General features: G+C 43.2%; 1 protein-coding gene across 2 annotated transcripts in view; it reads right to left on the minus strand.

Annotated features, from left to right (window-relative positions):
* The window catches only part of MRPL28 (mitochondrial ribosomal protein L28), a 435,965-nt gene that overhangs the window by 85,474 nt on the left and 326,821 nt on the right, over positions 1–23,670 (minus strand). For both annotated transcript variants that reach the window (XM_044084818.1, XM_044084810.1), the window contains exon 5: positions 14,416–14,502. In XM_044084818.1, the coding sequence (XP_043940753.1) occupies positions 14,416–14,502 (87 nt within the window). The remainder of the gene's footprint in view (positions 1–14,415; positions 14,503–23,670) is intronic.

Genomic DNA, 23,670 nt, shown 5'->3' on the forward strand with positions numbered 1-23,670 from the left:
ATTTGTCCATCTTCTGATTCCTCCAAAAGACTCACTGAGGGGTGAGAAAACACACTCCTATTGCGGACATTGTCTTCCCATCTCCTTGCTCCTAGTTAGAGCATCTTTACTTTTTGGCCCAAACTAGGAAGAGCCATCAAATGGGGCATTAATGAAAGACCCCTTGAAGCAATCTGCAAAGTTCCATAACTGCATCCAAGTGAGGTGTCACATGGCAGTGCCACAGCCAGCTACGTGGGATGCTCCATCTGCTGCAACAGAAATGAGCCTCATAGAAACATTGCCAATAGATAACAGGGTAGACAACAGAGCCCCCAGAATCTTTTGATTCTCTGGAGACTGATGCATCTTAACATTCCTCTACACTTCAGACACCAGTTCAAGTTGGTGTCTGGTCAAGTGCCATAAGAAATTAAGTGTCCTCTACGCAAATGTAGCAGAGGCATAGCTGCACTTCTCTAAATAGTCCAAAGCCAGAGACTCCCCTATTTGGGGAATGGACCAAAGAGCTCTCTTCAGATATCTCCTTGGTGGTAGCCACCACCATAATTCCATCAACGGCTGGACCCTTAGTACAATACAACTGGTCCTTGAGGGGTGGAAGAATTTTATCAAGCTTCTTGGGAATTGTTTCCACCATGCTGGGATACTTCTATGCCCTCCTGGACACTAGGTCTATAAGTGCATCTAGAGGGGGAACCACCCAAGTTGTCGATGGGCCCACGCCAAAGACCTCCAAAAATACTGACCCCTTTGGAAAGGGGGCTTCGATGGTCCAACCTCCACATTGGTGAAGCAGCTCCAAGAGATTGCCAAATGAAGTGTCATCCTATAGAGACTTAGGGGACTCCTCCCCTCCTTGAGGTCAGTATGTCTTTGGTGATGGAAGTCCATTTTTTTGTATGATGGGCAAGTTTTCCTCCTAGGGGCACAAGCAGTTGGGCAGAGGTGGGAAGTGGAGTTGAGAAATCATTGGGAAATCTTCCCATAAGGGGGTGGCTTAGCACTCCCTGTTTTTGAAGTGGAGGCACTCCATTGCTTAGATCTCTGCACACCCTGAGACTGTAGTCTGGGGGGTCGGTTTCCCCTGGGTCTAGTTTGAGATGGCCTTGAGGAGGCTGGAAAGGACCAATGTTTCGAGGGGCAATGCCTACTGAATTCTAGGAGGCTGTACTTGCAAGAAATCTTTGATTGTCTGCATAGATTTAGCTTTTTCTTCCAGCTTTTTAAGAACCTCTTCTGATTTGGTGCCAAACAGATTGTCCTTATTCAAAGGAGCATCTAGTAATTTTGATTTAACATGGTCTGGCAAGGTCTGCTCCTTAAGATAAGCATGCCTTCTCAGTACAGAACCAGTGACTGCTGCCTTGCAAGATGCTTCTAGGGCATCAAAGCCACACTGCAATGTATGCTTGCTGACTTGGCTTGCAGAATGCATAAGCTCTTGTAATTCTTTATTTTCTGCACACTCCGTAAAGGTAGCTAGTTTTGCTTAATAAGTTCCATAATATGTTGTTGGTACTTCAGCATGTGAAACTGGCAATTAAAAGCCCTAATGGCGAGAGTTGCAGAGGTGTATACTTTCTTACCCCATCTGTCTAAAGCTCTGGAATCCCTGTCCAAAGGAGTGGGATTCTTAGCTGTAGTTGCTTTGATACCCCTGGGAGATGACCTCTGGGTCAGCAGTAGGATTTCTGAAAAATAATTTGTGACAGTCAGGAACTCTGTACTACCTCTGTCTGGTTTCCTAGGAGCAGGGGGTAAAGTATCAGGAGTTAAACTGGATTCCATAAAGACAACATCCACAATATACAGGACTGGGGGTATTGTACAAGTCTAGAAATTCTCTGAGTCTCTTTTTGAACTGAGGATAGTCTTGGCATTCCTAGTGGAAATGCTCTCTTAAAGTATGTAAGGTTTCACCAAAAGAAAAATCCTCTGGAGGAGAAGCAGAGGGAACAGATTCCTCTGCATCTTAATCCTCATAAGCAGATAAAGGCATGCCTTCATAATCGGATACCCACGTCTTCTACCATTTTAAGCATGTGATGTTGTAGCAAGGAAGCAGGTGCATGAGTTTGGGTCGTCGTTTTTTTTGGTGTAGCACATACTCTTTGCCTTAGAAACCTGGTAGTTTTAGACAGAACTGAAGACACGAAAGAAGTCGTCAGTTTGTGTCCAATATCGGTAGTGCGAAGAACTTCCTCAGAAGCCGGTGCCTGCTCAGTGGCTCTGGATCCATCCAAGGTAGAGACATCCGCAGATTCCGTCGAAGAAGAGTCTCGTGGCATTTCGGACTCCGAATGGATCTCGGAAGATGCCTGCGAATCCATTGAAGCAGGCATCAGGGGCTACGAAAGCGCCTCACTGAGTACCAGCAAACTGGTGACTAGCTTAACGGAAGTGTCGGCGGCAGTTTTGGACCTGTGCAGTCTGTCTCTGTCTATCCTTACTTTTTTTCAGTAGATTGGTAGTCGGATGGCTTACCAAAGCCATTTTAGAATATAAAGATCAAAAAAGAAAGTATTTAGCGACAATAAGGGCTTGACGATGAATAGTTTGGACGTTGAACAAGGCACAAAACCAACAGCGAGGAACATCGTGGTCTGGGCTTAAACAGGTGACGCAATAAGAATGAAAATGTCATTGTGGTATTTGCTTTCCAAAGACAATTGTTAACTTTTTCTGACATTGGTTAGAGCAAGAAAAAGTTCCCCAACGGGGTACTTAGCTTTAGAAGACTTCAGGATAATTCAATTCGATAACAAAAACTCAGGTAGCGACTGACCGGCACTCAAGCAAACTGCTTCTGCTTAAGACTCCTCTGCAAGAAAGACTGATGTAATGGTGTCAGCTGCCTGTTTTTATACCACTGACGACTTGACATCAGACCTGGAGCGACAGCCACCGACACAGAAATACTAAGTCTCTGGTATTCGGGCTGATGGCTACCAGCAGGTAGATAACCAAAGTGTGATGACTGCAACAGTGAAACACGAAGAACATCTGCAAATAGTTTATCAGTGTATTACACAGAAAGATAAGAGGTTGCAGGAATACATAGAGCTTACCCCGAAACTTATTGAGCGGATATTTACCTGTGGAAGACAGAATTTACCACTTTGTGGAAAAAACAAGTACCTTTAAAGCAGTGCTGGAATCCATGGCAGAAGTGGACTCAGTCATCGATGACCATTTATGGGGCGTTTCCACGAAATGCACTGTACACATCATAAATTCAAAATGAAATCATTAATCTTACTATGCTGCAGATTCAAAGGAAAATTTTAAATAAAGTTAAACAGGCAAAGTTGTTCAGTTTATTTGCTGATGGCACAACTCTGTGTTACATTATGTTCACAGAAATAATGGAAATGTTGAGATTCGCAAATATGTCATCTTGTCCTAGATGACCTCTTTCTACAGAGACTGACAGCATTGGGTGTGGACAAGGAATTATTGCGAAGACAAAACTATGACAGAGGAAACAACATATCTGGTCATTTTAATGGTGTACACGCAAAAATTTGAGACTTATTTCCAGAAGCTGTGTATACAATCTCAAGACTGCCATAGTTCATTCATGTGCAATGCAGGACATGGATAATACCCTTGACAACTGCAGAAAAGTAATTTTATTGTTAAATGTTGGTAAATGGCATAATACATTTTTATTTTTAGCTCACTTTAAGGAATTGAAAGTACTGCCTGCAGTTTAATTTCTCCAAGTCTTTTGGGTTTCTCATACCATGATGGGAATGGACCCCATTCCTAAGCCAAAATGTGATTAAAGTTTGTGAAATTAGTATTGTTTCAATCTTTGGTATTAGCCAAATGTGCTCTTTTGCACAAGCCAGTGCGTGCCGGTCCCAAGCCCGGATGAATGGGGAGGGTTGCGTCCAGAAGGGTATCCGGCGCAAAATTTTGCCAAATCATACATGCGGACAACAACACAGATATACATACCAGATCGGTCGAGGCCCGGGTTAATGACGACTGCCACCAGCACTGTTGGCCAACAGGGTACTGGCGGAAATTGGGCTACTGTTGGCCGAAGGAGAAGAAGAGGGGGGAGGCATGCCCGAAGGCAGGTAAAGGCTAGGACTGTGGTAGTGAGGGTCGGAACTTTGAATGCTGGCAGTATGACTGGTATAGGGAGAGAGCTAGCAGATATGATGGGCAGAAGGAAGGTTGGTATATCGTGTGTGCAAGAGACCAGATGGAAGGGGAGCAAGGCTAGGTGTATCGGAGGTGGGTTCAAATTGTTTTATCATGGTGTAGATGGGAGGAGAAATGGCGTAGGGGTTATCCTGAAGGAACAGTATGCTAAGAGTGTTTTGGAGGTGAAGAGAGTGTTGGATAGAGTGATGTTTATGAAGCTGGAAATTGATGGTGTAATGATGAATGTTGTTAGTGCATATGCTCCACAAGTTGGGTGTGCGATGGATATAAAGAAAAATTTTGGAGCGAGTTGGATAAAGTGGTGATGACTGTACCCAAGGGTGAGAGAGTGGGGGACTGTAGCAGATTTCAATGGGCATGTTGGTGAAGGGAACAGAGCGGATGAGGAAGTGATGGGTAGGTACGGTGTTAAGCAAAGGAATGCAGAAGGTCAGATGGTAGTGGATTTTGCAAAAAGGATGGACGTGGCTGTGGTGAATATGTACTTTAACAAGAGGGAGGAGCATAGGGTGACATACAAGAGTGGAGGAAGATGCACGCAGGTGTATTATATCTTATGTAGAAGGGCTTGTCTGAAAGAGATTGGAGACTGTAAAGTGGTGGCAGGGGAAAGTGTAGTTAGGCAGCATAGGATGGTGGTTTGTAGGATGACGTTGGTGATCAGGAAGACGAGGAGGAGTGTGAGGGCAGCACCAAGGATCAAATGATGGAAACTGAAAAAGGGTAATTGTGAGGTGGAGTTCAGGGAAGAGTTAAGACAGGCACTGGGTAGCAGTGAAGAGTTACCAAATAGCTGGGTAACTACAGCAGAGCTAGTAAGACAGATGGCTAGAAAGGTGCTTGGTGTGAAATCTGGAAATAGGAAGGAGGACAAGGAGACCTGGTGGTGGAATGAAGACGTACAGGAGAGTATACAGAGAAAGAGGTTGGCGAAGAAGTGGGATTGTCAGAGACATGAAGATAGTAGACAGGAGTATAAGGAGACGAGGTGCATGGCAAAGAGAGAGGTGGTGAAGGCTAAGGATAAGGCGTATGAAGAGTTGTATGAAAGGTTGGACACTAAGGAGGGAGAAAAGGACCTCTACCGATTGGCTAGACAGAGGGACCAAGCTAGTAGATGTGCAGCAGGTAAGGGTGATAAGGGATAATGAGGGAAACGCACTCACAAGTGAGGAGAGTGTGTTGAGCAGATGGAAAGAGTACTTTGAGGGACTGATGAATGAAGAGAATGAGAGGGAGAGAAGGTTGGATGATGTGTGGATAGTGAATCATGAAGTGCAGTGGATTAGCAAGAAGGAAGTATAGCTATGAAGAGGATGAAGACTGAAAAGGCTGTTGGTCCAGATGACATACCTATGGAAGCATGGAGGTGTTTAGGTTAAATGGTAGTGGAGTTTTTAACTAGATTGTTTAATGAAATCTTGGAAAGTGAGAGGATGCCTCAGGAATGGAGAAAAAGTGTTTTGGTACCGATTTTTAAGAACAAGGGTGATGTGCAGAGCTGTAGTAACTACAAAGGGATTAAATTGATCAGTCACAGCATGAAGTTATGGGAAAGAGTGCTGGAAGCTAGGTTAAGAAGGGAGGTGATGATTAGTGATCAGCTGTATGGTTTCATGCCAGGAAAGAGCACTACAAATGCAATGCTTGCTCTGACAGTGCTGATGGAGAAGTACAGAGAAGGTCAGAAGGAGTTGCATTCAGTCTTTGTGGACTTAGAGAAAGCATATGGCAGGGTGCCTAGAGAGGAGTTGTGGTATTGTATGAGGAAGTCGGGAGTGTCAGAGAAGTATGTAAGAGTGGTACAGGATATGTATGAGGATAGTGTGACAGTGGTGAGGTCTGCGGCGGGAGTAACGGATGCGTTTAAGATGGAGGTGGGATTACATCAAGGATCAGTTCTGAGCCCTTTCTTATTTGCAATGGTGATGGACAGGCTGACAAACAAGATCAGACAGGAGTCCCCGTGGACTATGTTTGCAGATGACATTGTAATAGTAGGGAACAGGTGGAGGAGACCCTGGAGAGGTGGAGATATGCTCCAGAGAGAAGAGGAATGAAGGTCAGCAGGACTAAGACAGAATATATGCGTGTGAATGAGAGGGAGGACAGAGGAATGGTGAGGATGCAGGGAGTAGAAGTGGCGAAGGTGGAGGAGTTTAAATACTTGGGATCAACAGTTCAGAGTAATGGTGAGTGCGGTAGAGAGGTGAAGAAGAGAGTACAGGCAGGATGGAGTGGGTGGAGAAGACAGTCAGGAGTGATTTGTGACAGACGAGTACCAGTAAGAATGAAAGGGAAGGTCTACAAGAGGGTAGTGAGACCAGCAAAGTTACGTGGGTTGGTGACAGTGGCATTGACAAAATGGCAGGAGTCAGAGCTGGACGTGGCAGAGTTAAAGATGTTAAGACTTGCACTGGGTGTGACAAGGGTGGACAGGATTAGGAATAAGTATATTAGAGGGTCAAGCCCAGGTTGGAAGGTTTGGAGACAAAGCCAGAGAGGCAAGAATACGTTGGTTTGGACATGTGCTAAGGAGGGATGCAGAGTATATTGGGAAAAAGATGCTAAGGATGAAGCTGCCAGGTAACAGGAAAAGAGGAAGGCCTAAGATAAGGTTTACGGATGTGGTGAGAGAGGGCATGCAGGTGGTTGGTGTGACAGAGCAAGATGCAGAGGACAGGAAGAAATGGAAACAGATTATCTGCTGTGGCGACCCCTAACAGGAGCAGCCAAAAGAAGAAGAAGAAGCTCTTTGTGGCACCCACAATGTCCCCATAACAGACTCCTGCAATTCATATGGAGTTATATACATCTGTAGCATACCTAAATACTCTCTTTTTTGTAAGTCCCCTTGTCCCATTACAAAAGTGACTGGGTTATCCTTCCACACTGCCTTCAATTCTGCATGCAGATCCTGGTATTTTATTACTTTGCACCTGGATACTGTAATCACTGGGCATAGCAATTTCAATGATCAATGCTACTTGTCTTCTTTTCATGGACTACTATATCTGGTTTTCTCACATCTATTTTTTGAACTGCTGGTAACGGGTGAACCCATGTGATGTTCAACACTGTCTATTATGCTTTGTGACTCATCTTTCCAGTGCTTCTCAGCTACTTCAATATTGTAGTGTTTGCACAATCCCCAGTGCAACAGTCTTGTTACATTATTATGCCTTTCAGTATACAGGCCCTCTGCTATTAGTGTATCACACATCCATCAACAAGATGTCTGTTTCCAGTTCTCTTTTACAGAATCTGCATTTGTCGGTTTCTCCCACATATTCAATGGACTTTGTAAACCAATGTGTACAGAGCCCACTATCTTGGGCTGTCAACATTAACCTTTCATCTTTTGGTTTAAATTCACCTCTCCTTAATCATTCCTGCGTCAGATCCTGATGACATTCTACAAGTTTTCTGCACTTGCAACTATATTTATGACTTTTCCACATTTCTTGCCTTCTCATCCGATCCTTCTCCTTGTACTCTTACTTTTGTTTTTGGCATTTTCAGTTGTTCCTAATTTGTATCTACTTATGGTTTAATTTCCAATCCTGCTTCACACAAACATGCTTCTGATAAACTAGGCAGGGAAGTTACTTAGACTTGTTCTACACGTTTTAAAAATATGGCTATGTTTGGATCTGGTAAAGTCAGCTGATATGCAGGTAGTCCTACTGCTGCAGATCTGTACATGTAAACAATTTTGAGAAGGTCCATACATCCTTCAGAATGAGGGATATAGAATCTTGGTAAACACCGATTTTTATACCTCCTTTGGTAAGTGTGAAGAATTTTTCTCATTTTCTTGTCCAACAATACCTTCTGGGGCCAATCACCCCAAAAGTGCAAGTTAGAACATGAACAATAACTTAGTTTATAGCTTGGACTTTCTTCCTAGATGTCAGGGCTGTTTTCAGTATTGATTTTAGTCTTCTAAAATATTCCTTATTGAGTTTTATTTGCATTTGTTTATGTTTTATTGTCTATCCTTCATCAATTCCCAAATATTTATACACTCCCTCAACCTCGTTTCCTTATATCACATTCCTGTCTTAGACTGACATTTTCTTGGTACTGCAGCTTTCCTGTTTTAAATACTGCTTTTGCATATTTATTACGGCCAAATGACATTCTTTTATCATCTGAGAAAATGTTGACCACTTGCAGCTGTGTTTTTAACTCCTCATCTGACTAACTACAGTTTTAAATCATCCACAAAAAATGATAAAAAATCCTTATGTCCTTACGAAAATAAAATTGCCAGATTCCAAAGACAACCACAAAGCATTCTATAACTATGTCAAGAATCTAAATGGAAATGCTGAGATCTGCTCTGAGCTACAACAGAATGGCATTAAATATACTGATCTCAAGGAAATTGCCAATATCCTGGCAGATCGATTCAGTGCCAACTTCACCCCCTCTCACCTCCTAAATGGCCCATCTCAATACAAGAAGACTGCCAAATTCTGGTAATAATGGCCACACAGATAAAAAACGCACTCCCCAAAGCTAAGAATACAGCATCCATGGGACCAGATGACATCCCGGGCAGTGAATAAACTGGCACCTCACCTAAGTGTCATGTTTAATCATACCCTCACCTCAGGCTTTGTGCCCACTGAATGACACACAGCTACAGTTATCCCACTCCACAAGGGGGGATCCACCTTGGATCCTGGAAACTACTGCCCCATCAGTCTGACGAGCCTGATCTGCAAGTCCATGGAACGTATTATCATGGAACTTATAAACAAAGACATTGGCAACCTTAAAACACTGGACCTCACCCAGTTTGGGTTCATGAAGGGCCGATCTTGTCTCCTGAACCTGAATGACTTCTTCGAATCAGTCTCCAGAGCCCTGGTCGAGGGTAAGGCAGTCCACACAGCCTATCTGGACCTCGCCAAGGCCTTTGACACCATCCTCCACTCTGGAATCATAGATAAACTTACTAAGCTGGGCATTAATCCCTCCATCACTCGGGTTGCCAACTGGCTTACTGACAGAACCCACACTGTAAAAGTAGCCAACTCCAAATCTAGCTCCAGACAAGTGGAGTACCTCAGGGTTCAGTCCTGGGACCTCTCTCGTTTGGCATCTACTTCTCTGAAGTACAGGCCAACACTAAGGGACTCTAGCTAACAAACTTCGCAATTGACTGCAAACTGGGAGCCATTATTGAATCCCAAATTATGTGGATACTCTACAAAAGGGCCTTACAGAAAAAAGATGCTTGGTGCCAGAGCCATGGGCTCAAGCTCAATGCCTAGAAATGTACAGTTATCCCCTTTGGGAAAAAAACATGTACCCGTGAATTGCCACATAGGTGGCAGTAAACTAAACACCGAAAGTGTGATAAGAGACTTAGGGATACAGGTGGACAGTGGTCTTATCTTCAATAACCACATCGCCACAACAGTCAGGAAATCCTTCTATGTGGCACACCTCATCACTAAGGGCTTTTCATCCAGAAAAAAGGAGGTCATTGTCCCACTGTACTCATCCATTAGACCCATTAAAGAATACAATGCCCCATTTGGTATGCACCTCTCAAGACATTGGCAACAACTGGAAAGGCCGCAGAAATACCTCACTAAAAGAATGACAGGCCTAAAGCAGATGCCCTATGCTGACTGCCTTAAAAAACTCCAGCTATACTCTGTTGCATATCGTCTACTCTGAGGCGATCTTTGCTTAACATACAAGGCAATGTCAAACCCAGAGCTGTTGGACATGCTACACTTAAAGAAATCTCAATCGCTCAGAGCCACACGCTCCAGGGATCTAACCCATGTCATCACAATAAACAAAACATGCTGAAGGGATAGGTTCCTGACCCAGAGACTCCCCAAACTCTGGAATAGACTGCCCATACATGTCAAGCAGAGCGCCTCTTTGGCTCTCTTCAAAAGGAACCATGATGACTGGGATGGGAGAAAGGAAATTCACCCCGGGGATCACGTCAGTCGCCCTGCTAGACAGGGGTCCAGGGCAGTAAATAGTGTGGGAAGAAATAGGCAGGGAATTGTTATGGCTAGGCTTGTATAGGCCCTAGGGCCGACAGCCTAGTACTAACCTATGAACCTTACACTTAGTTGTTTTCTGACAGCCAAATTGTAACCATGACCTAACCTGTTTAGGAGACAATAGGCTAAGTGTAAGAGAAAAGAGATGCAATGAGAAAGTCATCCTGGAATATCCCCTTTTAAACTTTTACTCTTGGGATAATAATTTGTCCTTTATCATGGCTTAGCTGCGGAGTGGTTTGCTACTGTTTCACAGTCACTGTTATATAATTGATCAACGTAGGGTGTATCTTATACACTTTTAAGTACTCCTTTATCCATGAATTTGGGATGCTGCCAAATGCTTTTTTTGTTACCTACCCATGCCATACTTAGATTCTTTCCGTTTTACCAATTCTCCATTATGACTAACAACAAATGATAAAAAACGATCAGCACAAAAGGGCAGCACAGTAGAGCAGTGCATAGCATTGCTGCCTCACAGCTAGAGGTTCTTCTGTTTGATTCTCGGCTAGGGTGCTTTCTGTGCAGAGTTTACATGTCCTCCCTGTCTTAATGTGGGTTTCTTCCAGGTGCTCCAGTTTCCTCCCACATTCCAAAGACATGTAGCAGGTGGACTGGACACTCAAAATTGGTCACAGGTGTGAATCTGCATGTGAATGCGTGCTACGGAAGAACAGCTGCAGCAGGGATAACCAACCAGCGGTGTGAACCTTGGCAATAGATGGTTGTCACTGTTAAAGTGATACCCTGATCCCATGTATAAAAATGGGAAAAAAGGGGCTGTGGAAGGATATAAATGATCCTTTGTTCCATATGACTTTCTTTTGTTACCCTTTTGTTCTATACCCATGATTGAGTTTTCTTCTAAATGACTAAACTCTGTTGGCATCAGTTCCACAGATTTCAACAATACACAGTTGCAATGTCGGTATGAATATGCAGATGCAGAGAGAAGTACCTGACTCCAAGCATCTGCCAACACCCAGTGAATGAGTCAGTGTAATTGCCTGCACAGCTTCAGAGAAAAACATGTCCTCTTTAGCAGATTAGAAGAAATTGCGGTGTACAAAAAAGATGTTGACAGATAGATGTACTCCATCAAAAGAATCACTTTTATTCTAGCTTTGGTAACAATGGAGTCTTGCTAAATATAATTACGTCACTTCATCTGTACCAGCAGCAGGACCAGATAGACTTGTGAAGAAGCAAAGGATGTCGGTGACACACTTCAAACAATGAAATCAAATGCTGACAATTCTTGTATGAAAAAGTGACACAGCTGGCAGCCAGATGCAGAAGAAAGTGATCAAGGATCTGTGAAAGACAGGACTGAAAGAAACATGAGTGCGCTGCAGACACAGATGTGTATCACTGAAGGAACATTTCCATCCTATTTGTGGATCATGTAGTACTGGAAATAAGATCAACTTACAGAATGTCACACACGGAAGCCGTGGTGGTACGGCGGCAGCATTGTTGCCTCACAGCAAGAGGTTCTCTTGTTCGATTCACAACAGGAGTGCCTTCTCTGTGGAGTCTGCATGTCCTCCCCGCGGTCAAATGGCCTTCGAAAGACATGCGTGAATGGGCGTGCCTTCGCTGAAGGTTGGACGTCGGGCTGGCAACTCGGCACCATAAAAAAATCTACTGCTAATCATTAGCAGACCAGAGTTCTGCTGTAGCGACTCCTAACCGGGAAAAGCAGAAAAGACAAGCAACAATAAACAGAATGTCACACATTTTATTGCACAATATTTAGTGTCAAAACTGCTGCATGTCCTGGAGGAAGATGAGAAAGTGGTGGAATTGTATAATGCGTACAAGACTGACTGATCTGTTCACCTTTAAACATGAGCTTCAGCAGTGGATGGTCAGATAGAAAAAGGTCACACAAGAAAGATTACAAACCATCATCCTTTCAGCCTTACAGCAGTTGAACCCAGCATTCTACCCAGATCTAAACAGAGCATTAACAACTCTGGCCACCATGAGTGTTGCATCTGCAGAGAGGTCATTCAGTGCATTACAATGCAATAAGATTTTGATGGGAAGCACCAAAAGGATGTAGGATTAAATGGGTTGGGCTTGATGCACATTCACACTGACACTCAAGTTGATATCACCCAAGTGCTGAAAGACTTTGATCCATGTAATGATGGTTGGATTAATATCTTTCCTAGCTGACAACAGCCCAGCAAGATGGCAGCTGGGTACTCATGGCTGCTTGTACACTGTCCTGCACTGACTGTTTCCTCTGAATGGCTGGCTTTCTCTTGGACTGGACTGTGGCATCGGGGAGCTTCAAGTTTGTAAACTTGCTGCAGACAGGATTGTTGAAGTCAAGTCAAAAGTGACGGCAGCTATCCCAAAATCGATACTACTGTCAACCTCAAGAGTTCCACTGATAATGACCTTTTGCACAAAGGAGTTAACCATTGGTCAAACAAGAAATGGGATCTGAGCAGGACCTCAAGAGATAAGAAAAGAGATGGGCAGTAAAATTTCTAAGCAAATGAGCATGACTCACCCCCGTATTAATGAAAGAGGAGAATCAAGGTCAGAACGGTTCAACTTGACCAAAACAGAATGCACAGACATGACGGATATTACTAATAGAAGCCAAGGAGTTCTAAGCTATGCTACAAACAATACAGAAACAATACTATTCGGCTGAGGTCTGGGAATGTACTGACTCTTTAGATACAGCAAGTACTCTGGTGGTGTGGACACCCTTGCTTTAGGTCTTAGTTCAGTGGATATCTAAGTAGCAGGGACAGCAAGACAGGGATAAACCCTAGCTAAATGGGAGGCAGGAGCGGACTTCAGCTTCTTTCTTTAAGGGTCAAAGGCTTGAAGAATGCACAAATACTGTTCTGCTATGCCATTCACTTTAGACATTTGCTATGATGATTCTGTTGAAATATTCTGGCCCTTTGTTTACATTTTTTAATTCCTTAGGCTCTTTGGAATCTCTTTACATGTTAACAAATGACAAATCCGGTACCACAAAAACAACTGATTAGATGCAAGCAAAAATGCTACCAAACACTGCTGGCAAAAAATATAAAAGCTTTGTAACTAATGTTAAATTTCTTACAGAATCTAAACTAAGCTGAACAAATGTCAACACTGCAGAAATGCACTGCTGATTAAGTGCTGCCTGTGCAAATACTACCTAAATAGTGTTTGGAGGAGAGGAGAAGATGTAACAGCAGCGGTTTTCCTATAGGAAAGTAAAGGAATGGACTCACCTACATTGAACAGAGAGAGACACAAATCCTTACGTTCAACAATATCAATAATGCCAGCAAGGAAATGGCTGTGAGGAAACACTTGCGTGTTAAAAAACAGTGGTGATGGCACTGCTCTAAAGTCAGGCAGCATGTCACTACTGAAGAGATTTGAAGAAAGGGTCCTTCATCCAGGAGAATTATAAAGGGGAGGGGCTTTGATAGCCTGGGGAAAGTTTTCATATCTGCTCTATGTCCCTTCTTGTCCAAGTCCTGATCATATCTCTCAACTGTTCAGAATTTTGCAGAATGTCCAAATTTTTGCTTCATATTTTGGTATGCTCCTTATAAAATTTGTGGTTTCATGGCAAATCATGGAAGATTGGAGTCATTAAATAATGACAGAGTTTTAGACTTCGTATCCTTCAAAAATTGCAACCTAATACAAATCCTATTTTAGCAAGTTTCTAATTTTTTTAGAGATACATTTTAAATCTGTCCCTCTTTTTAGGATTTGTTTACCCATTATTTTAGACTTTATCCAGATTTCTTGCTCTAAGAGTTGGAGAGGTATGGCCCTGATGGAGATCATGATGGAAAGAGAATCCTAGAGCTGAGGGTTTCAAGACTGCAGGAGAAATACAAAACGACCACCAAGCTTAACTTCTAAAAAATATTCTAAGGTTCAAATGGAAGACTGAGATAGTCAAATCAAATAATCATTCTGTATTATATTCTAAATTACAATTATGCACACACACACACATATATATATATATATATATATATATATATATATATATATATATATATAGTTAGTGTGTGTGTGTGTGTATACATATATATGTATGTGTATGTATAAATATGTATACATATAAACACATTAATTACACCAATTCCATTTGTGGCTACAGACAGTTTGGTATAAAATTCTAGCAAACATCTTTAAATATACAAACCTTCTTTTCAAGTACCCGCTGCTTTTCTACAGCTTCTTCTAAGCTCAGTCCAACCCACTCAGCCTCTTCTTCAGGCATCATGAATTCCTTTGAATGGATGAAGGAAGAATAAGAATAAAAGTAAGTAACAGCAAGTTAAGATTATTTTTTTTTGCACTGTTAACAGGAATAGGAATCATTTTGTTCTAAATCTACAGTGAGCAGATAAGCCCAAAATGAACTGGTGAAAAACTACCCCCGACAAAGACTGCTATATACCTTATGTTTGATCATAAAACAGCTGTCAACCAAGGACACATTCAAACAATGGGATGGAACCCATATTTATATATCAATATATATCTCTATGTGCACACACACAAACAGATCTACGATTAGTTTCATTGTTTTTTTAAATTGCTACTGTCCTTTGAATAAGGCGCTAAACCAGTGTCCCATCTGACTAAGTTAGCTGCAACATAGGTGGATGTAAAAGATCCCATGGCACTTGCTGAATAAAGATTAGGGGAAGTGCCCTGGCCAAATTTCCCACTCATTAGTATGAATACCATCTAGAGTCTCCTATAAAAATAGAGCACTGACCTAGTAAGACTAACACAGTCAGAAGAAACAGTATATAAAGTTTATTTACACTTTTTGACCATGTTAGTCCTGATAGTTTGATGGCCTCTCTCTTTAGGGCAGACCTGAGGCAGTATTTATATTGACTAGGAGGAAATTTGGCTAGGGTGCTGGGGAACTTCCCCTTCTCTTTTCGATAACTGCTGTAGTATCGTTTACATTCACCTGAGCTAGCACCGAGACAGATGGCTGAAAGATGTTGACTGCTTTAGTTGTGCATCATTTATAGCCAAACAATCCACTTAAGCTCCAGTGATGAGGTCAGAAAAAGACCAAAACATACAGCTATGGGGTTTGTCTTTAAATACTCAGACTTAAAAAGGGGAAAGTCAAAAGTCATTGGCTTTCACAAGCTATGTAGCCGAAACATTTATGTCCTTAAGTGGTCATTTACAAATATCCCATGGGCCACCACTAAAGGAGGTTTAAGGTATTTACATCGTGAAGACTCTAGCTTTGCAGAGTCTTTCTTGCCAATTTTGTTGAAGACAGTGTCTGGATTATCCTTTTCCCCATGGTTTGTTTGCTACAAAACTGATAAGGACTTGTATTGTAGGGGCTACCTACTTAAAGCAGTGACAAGTATAACTTGTTGGTATAGGGCAACTAGGAAGTTTTGCAGGTTACTAGGACTGCTACTGAGCAAGTGGGTTCCATACACAGTCTAAAGGCTACTAGGTCAGGTTCAATAATGTTCAGTGCAGAATCAAAACATGCCGATTTAAAGCAGTCCTCAAATTATTGGGCACTATTTGCAAAAAGTACAGTTGTGTACACTTACCATAAATGTAGATGTTCGAGTGTATTCACTGTTGCAGTCATCACACTTGGGTTATCTGCCTGCGGGTAGCCCTCAGTCGGCCTGAATACCAGAGTCTTGGGATTTCTGCATCGGATGCTGTTGCCTCTTGCATGACGTCAGGGGTATAAAACATGCAGACGATGCCATTACATCAGTTTTTCTTGCCCCAGATGTCAAACAGGAAGCAATTACATGATGTGGAACACCTCCAGTAAAAAGTAAATACCATTGCCATAAGATATGGCCAAAAAAGAGGATAGGTAGAAAGTATAGAAAAGTCAGGCGGCTGGAGGGAGGGTAACCAGGACTGCAGCAGTGAATACACTCGACCATCTACATTTATGGTAAGTGTACACAACTGTACTATGATCTTCGTGTTTCATTGTTGCAGTCATCACACTTGGGTCGATTCCCAAAGCTGAGGAAGGGTGGAGGCAGTCACTAAGTATTACGGCTGGCTACCAGGTCTTGCAAGACTGCTGTAGCAAATCCAATTCTGGATTTAGAAAAGATAGGCAAGTGGTAATGTTTGGTGAAGGTGAGTACAAACTCCAGTTTGCAGCTTCCAGGATGTCCCTGGTAGGGACTCCCCTGAGAAATGCTGTAGAGGTTGAGGTAGCCCTACTGGAATGGGTTCTGATTTCCTGTGGGGTAGGTTTTCCATTGTGTTTGTAGCAGAAATGGATGCAGTGTGCTATCCATTTGGAGATGGTTTGCTTTGAAATGGCCTTGCCCTCTGCCTCTGTAGCAAAGCTGACTAGCAGCTGGTCAGATTTTCTGAAAGGTTTAGTCCTGTCAAGGTAGAACCTAAGCTGCCTGTGCACGTCCAAGGAGTGCAGGATCCTTTCCCCTTTATTCTGAGGATTAGGGAAAAAGGTTGATAAATGGATGGATTGGTTTAAAGCCACACTGGATACAACCTTGGGCATAAATGATGGGTTAGTCCTGAGGGAAACCCTATCCGCATGGAAGATAATGAAGGGTTCCACAGCCATAATGGCCTGCAACTCAGACACTCTTTTCCAAGAGAGGAAGTTTAACTCTGCTGTAGCAGCAGGCTCAAAAGGGGGGGGGGGTGAGCTTCTCTAGTACAAAGTTAAGGTCCCGGGGCTGGAGTGGGAGCTCTCCTCTGGGGTTTTAGATTGTTAGCTCCTCTCAAGAACTGTTTGAACAGAGGGTGAGAGAAGAGGGGTGGCTCAGTATTGTAATGAGTTGAGGTGGCATAGGCATGAATCTTGATAGAAGCGAAGGATAAGCCTTTGTGGAGCAGTTCTGCTAAACAATCTAGGATTTGAGGTAAGGTGGGCACGGTTGAGTCCTTTCCCTGAGAGTGGCTCCAAGAACGGTATCTTTTCCACTTTTCTGAATAGGATTTCCTAGTACTAGGCCTCCTGGCCTCAAGGATGACATCCAGCACCTGATTGCTGAGGGTTGCTAGTGATGTATTCATGGAATAAGCCAGGCTGCTAGGTTCAGGCTTTGCAGCTGAGGGTGCAAAATCTGGCCCTCCTGCTGGGACAGCAGGGAAGGGGTCTGATGCAGGTGCCAGGGTGGCACTGCTGTCAGACTGTTTAAAAGTGGGTACCAGGTGCAGGCATGGCCAGCCTGGTGCAATCAGGGTTGTCCTTGGCCTGTCCTGTTTGATCTTGAGTAGTACTTTCGAGAGGAGGGGCAGAGGGGGAAAGGCATAGATTGAGGGGTTTTCCCATGTAAAATATTGGGCATCCAGTTTCCATGGTTGGTTGGCGGGAGTTCTGGTACAAAACTTACTCAATTGATGGTTCTGGGGGGAAGCAAAGAGGTCCACCTCTGGTGTCCTCCCCACTTGTGGATTAGAAGCGTGAATGAGTTGGGTTCCAGTTTCCACTCGTGTGGGTCCATTAGATTTCTGCTTACATCTTCTGCCAGTGAATTTTGTTTGCCTGGCAGGAATTGAACTATCAGGTGCACTTGATTGCTCAAGGCTGTGTCCGTTCCACAAAGCCATGGCTAACCTGCAGAGTGGGTAGGAATGAGTTCCCCCTGCTTGTTTATGTACCACATAACGGTGGTGTTGTCTGTCTTTATCAAAAGTTGTCCTGGAAGTATAAGGTATCTGAAGGTTGTCAGTGCATTCTGTACAGCTAACATTTCTTTTTGATTGATATGCAGGTGCATTTGTCTTGGGCTCCATTTGCCTTGAATGCATTTGCCTACCATGTGAGTCCCCCATGCATAGTCTGATGCATCTGTTGTCAGGGTTTGGGTGGTGGTGGAGGGTTGAGTGAAAGGGAGTCTCTCATTGTGGTAGCAGGCCTCTGCCCACCAAAGGAACTCTGTCCTTAGGCAAGAATGATAGGAATCACTGTTTCCAGGTCCTGAGAAAGTTGACACCAGAGACCATTTAAGTACCATTGAAGTTTCCTCATATGCAGTCTTACATATGGAATTAGGAGAATGCATGAGGCCATGAATCCTAGGGCTTGCAGTATTTTTCTTGCAGATAGCTGGGTTTGGGTGGCCAGTAGTTTGAAGTGGTTTGTCAAATAAACCTGTTTTTCTGGAGTGAGGAATGCCATCTGGGAAGTTGTGTTCAAGCTTGCTCCCAGGAATAAAATTTTTTGGCTGGGTACCAGATGTGATTTCTTTTGGTTGATGTATACCCCAGAGAAGTTAGGAGTCTCTTTACACAGGTCAGGCGCTGAAGTAGCAATTCCTGACTGTCCGCCTGAAATTAGGCAATCGTCCAAGTATGGGTAAATTAGAATTTTTCTCTGCCTGCAGTATGCAATGGCTGGAGCCAGGCATTTTGTGAGTACCTTGTGGGGCAGTAGATAAGCCAAGGGGAAGTGCAGAGTACTGATGGTGCATAGAGCCTGCCCCGAAATGTAGATATTTCCTGCAAGATTCCCTTATGGGGATGCGCAGATAAGCTTCCTTTACGTCTAGGGTGACCAGCCAGGAGTTCTTGGCTAGCATAGAAAGCAGCTGTTTGAGAGTAAGGACTTTGAATTTTAGTACCACCAGGAAGGTGTTGAGGACTGACAGATCCAGGAGTGCCAAGAGTTTTCTTTTCTGGGCACCAGAGTCTGGAGTAGAAACCCTTGTCCCCCTTTGCTCTGTTGGAACAGGTTGAACAGCCCTGATACTGAAGAGAAAGTACTTGCTTTTGGGCCTCTGTCCACTGGTTTGGGAGGAGGTCTGGCAATCCACCTGGGGTTGGCAGTGAGTGGAAGTAGAATCTGTATCCCTGGGATATAATGTTTAAGACCCATCTGTCCTGGGTAATGTACTCCCAGTTTTCTGCATGCAGGGCGAGTTTTCCTCCTAGGGGTGCAAGTACTTGGGCATGGCTGGGAAGGATGAAGGACAGGTCATTGTGAACTTTTTCCATAAGAGGGTGGCTTACTACTCCCCGTTTTTGAGGTGGGAGCACTCCATTGTTTAGATCTGTGCATACCCTGAGACTGTAGTCTTGGTGGTCTGCTGCCCCTGGGTTTGGACTGAGAAGGTCTGGGAGGGACTGGAAAGGACCAGTTTTTTGACAGCCAATGCCTACTGAATCTAGGTGGCTGTACCTGTAGGAAATCTTTAACAGTTTGCATAGATTTAGCTTTTTCCTCCATCTTTTTAAGAACTTCGTCTGCTTTAGTGCCAAATAAATGTTTTTGGTTTAATGGAGCATCTAGTAATTTTACTTTGACATGGTCTGGCAAGATTTGTTCCTTCAGCCAAGCATGCCTTCTAAGAATAGACCCAGTGACAGCAGCCCTGCAACATGCTTCTAAGGCATCAAAACCACACTGCAAAGTATGTTTTCCAACTTGGTTTGCAGAATGCATCAACTCTTGTAAATCTTTATGTTCTGCACAATCAGGAATCAACATAATTTTTTGTTTAATTAGTTCCATAATATGCTGCTGGTACTTCAATGTGAAACTGGCAATTTAAAGCCCTGATGGCACGAGTTGCAGAGGTATATACCTTCTTCCCCCATCTGTCTAAAGCCCTAGAATCCCTGTCCGAAGGGGTAGGGTTTTTGGCTGTAGTAGCCTTAATACCTTTAGGTCGCTGGGAAATGGTTCTCTGGATCTGCAGTAGGATTTTTAAATAGAAATTTGGGAGAGTCAGGTACTCTGTAGTACCCGTCAGGCTTTCTAGGACCAAAGTATCAGGGGTAAGACTGGATTCCATGAAGACATCTACAATTTTCCAGAACAGGGGGCTAGAGGCTAGAGGCCTGTGCTGAGGCAAGTTTAAAAATTTCCTGGATTTTTTGGACTGTGGGTAGTCCTGCCACTCCCAGCGGAAATGCTCTCTGAGGGTATGCAGGGTTTCACCAAAAGAAAAGTCCTCTGGGGGGGATAGGCTGAGGGAATGGAATACTCTGCATCTGAATCCTCATAGGTAGATAAGGGTATGTCCTGGTAATCTGAGGGGTCAGAGTCACTGGACTCATGATCTGTAGAATCAGAAGGAAATCAATTCTTTGTCTTTTAGAAGAGGAAGGTTGACTTCCCCTAATTAAAGTAATAAGGTCTTCAGCCATTCTAAGCATTTGTTTCTGTGGCATGGGAGCTTGTGAATGCGTTTTGGTCGTCGGTTTCCTAGGCGTAGTGTAAACTCTGGGACTGAGAAATTTGGCAGTTTTATTCAGAAACAAAGTAGTTGGTTTAATACAAACATCGGAAGGTCTGACTACACCCTCAGAAGTCGGTGCCTGCACAGCGACTCCGGACCCATCCAAGGTAGAGGCATCCACAGGTTCCACAGTTGAAGAAACATCTTGCAGCATACTGGACTCTGAATAGGTCTCAGTAGAGGCCTGAAAATATGTAGAAGCAGGTATCAGGGGCTGCAAAAGCACCTCACTGAGTACCAGCGGAGTGGTGACTAGCTTAACGGAAGCGTCGTTGGCAGTTTTGGATCTATGCAGTTTGTCTTTATCCTTATGTTTTTTCGGACGATCGGTAGTCGGATGGCTTATCGAAGCCATTTTGGAATATGGAGAACGAGAGCGAAAGAATTTAGCAACAAAGATAGTCCTACACTGTACAGTTCGGGCATTGAACAGGGCACAAAACCAACAGCGAGGAACGTCGTGGTCTGGGCCTAAACAGGTGATGCAGTAAGAATGAAAATCTCTGTGAGGTATTTGCTTTCCACAGGCAAGACAATTATTAACTTTTTCTGACATTGGTTAGAGCAAGAAAAAAGGATCCCCAACGGGGTACTTAGCTTTAGAAGACTTCAGGTCTGAAACTCAAATAATGAAAATTTCAGGTAGCGGCTGACCGGCACTTGCAAACTGCTTTTGCTTTGGGCTCCACTTGGCAAGAAAAGCTGATGTAATGGTATCAGCTGCATGTTTTATACCCCTGATGACCTGACATCATGGAAGAGGTGACAGCATCAGATGCAGAAATCCCAAGACTCTGGTATTCGGGGCGACTGAGGGCTACCTGCAGGCAGATAACTCAAGTGTGATGACTGCAACAGTGAAACATGAAGAACATCTGGCCAAGTAACAAGCACTAACAGTAACATGTTCCATCCATTTGAGCCCTGCACTGTGGAGTATTAACTTGCTAACTGTAACAAGGGCACAAGGTGCACTGAGTGATTGTACTGACTGCAAAATGCCTCTTGAAAGGGAATGCACACAACCTATAGGTCACTTCAGGAATTCATCTGACTGATGTCTGGCACACTTTCAAAACAGGATTATTTTGATTTGCTCTGGTCCTTCTTTCTGACCTCAAAGATTATCCCCTGGCTACTCCACAGGTTGATTTCCACCAGGCAACAACTCCACAGCTTTTTCACTCCCTAGAGGAGAGACTATTGGGAGAGGTACTGTCATCTATGTGGGGGATAGGTTTGATTAGAGTCCTAACTCCCCATGCATGCTCGCTGAAGTCCAGGGGGGTCAAATGCAATAGATCCATGTAATAAACTACACCTAGGTGTGAAGTGATCAGTTGGTTCTTGTAAGAAGCACCTCTGTGTGATCCCTGACTTAGGAATTCTACTGCAAAAAAAAGTGGCATGTGCCCCTCGTCACTTTCACAGAGGAGCAACTAACAGGTTTTGGCCCAGCATTCCTTTCCTGCTCCCTCCCATCTCCAACAACCACCTAAGCTACTAGGTTAAGCTCAGGTTGCCTGGATTGTAGTTGGGGCTTTTTCCTTCTATACCAGAAGAGCTGCATGTTAAGGTTTTGTGGACAGTACCTCACACATTCACCTATGCTAGCTTTTAAATACTTTAATAAAGGAATTAAGTATTTTCTCACTTATTGCTGTAGCCTATTTAACAGACACATGCTTCTTCATAGAGTTTGAAATGGATATGTCAATACTATACTGTACTGTGATCTTATTTTGGCGCTGTATTTTCTATCACAATACTCTGATCCATCATTCTAAGAAGTTGCTGCAACTTGTAAGCATTGCAAACTTTATTCTGATTATGGGCCACAGCCATCAGGCACACAGAGAATTTAACTTTTGGTAGATTTGCTTTATGTATACCATATAGTACACTGCATCTTAACCAAATTAAAATGACATGGTGCTTTCCAAATTTGCATACAATTTCATTCTTTGCAAATGCAAACATGGGCAAAATAAAGAAAACACAGATTTTCTGGGTATCTGTCACTTGTTCGTCTCTAACACAAATAAGGCAGCTTTGGGCTTTTGTTTAGATGCTTTAATACATAGAAACACATCAGGACGGATAGCAGCATCTTTAAATACAAACAAACTAATAACAGAGCTTAAATACATACATGTTCACATCTCAACTACAAAATGGCAGTTAGGTTCACATGTGCTCAGCATTTATACACTTGTGCAAGCCCTTGGATAACTTCTTAAATGTATACACACACACACAGTGATCTACATCCTCCCTCTTAAAAGAGTGCCTTTATGCAAAACAACATTAGAGATAGACAGGCATTACTATGTACACTGTAAACATAATACAATGTTCATTATCCAAGTTGCTTCATATCTATTACAGGCTTTAGAGATTCGACCATATCACATAACATTTGGGACTAAAATTAGCAACAGGGACAGTCTGTGGTGCACAACTCTTATCAGGAATGTCTGGTTTCATCATAGGAACAGGACTGTCCTCTGGAACTTCCTCTGAAATTGGAATACCAGACAACTCACTCTCAGATAGTCTTTCTCACAGGCTATGTGCTGTGGTATAAGCTTGGACACCAGTCTCAAATGCTTCCAATTCTGCCTAAAAGTTGCTCCTTCTGATTCCACAATGTACAATCTCTGCTTTGGACCAATATTCTTCATGACACCAATCTGATCATAACCTCTGGACGTTTGCATCCTTACCACAAGGGATTGAGCAGTTTACTGGTTTTGTCCCAGTAGGACTTCTGGGTTAGGAGCTTCTTCAACCGATTGACTTTTACTGATCTGTTGTTCTTGACACATGGAACCAACAACTGACTACTGGTTCTGGTTTGTCTCGACAGAAGTTTCTGAGCAGGTGAACCAAGATTTTTATCATGAGGAACATTTCTGAGATTCAAATGATTAATGAAAACATCACTACAGTCTCGTTTTGACTTCTCAAGTAACTGTTTTGCACTTTGCACTGCATGTTCTGGCAAAACCATTTGACTGAGGTTACTCTGGACTACTTGTGACAGAAGTAAAGTCCCATTCTTCAGCAAATCTTCTGAACTGTTGGCTTGTAAACAGCGTGCCATTGACAGAGATAACGTTGTGTGGACTACCATGGACTGCAAAATGACACTTCATCTTAATAATGACAGTACTGGATGCTAGGTTGGGAAGCGTCTCGAACAAATTGGA

Source organism: Protopterus annectens, chromosome 1.part0 (genome assembly GCF_019279795.1).
Source record: "Protopterus annectens isolate FY-2018-M chromosome 1.part0, PAN1.0, whole genome shotgun sequence".
Classification (NCBI taxonomy): domain Eukaryota; kingdom Metazoa; phylum Chordata; order Ceratodontiformes; family Protopteridae; genus Protopterus; species Protopterus annectens.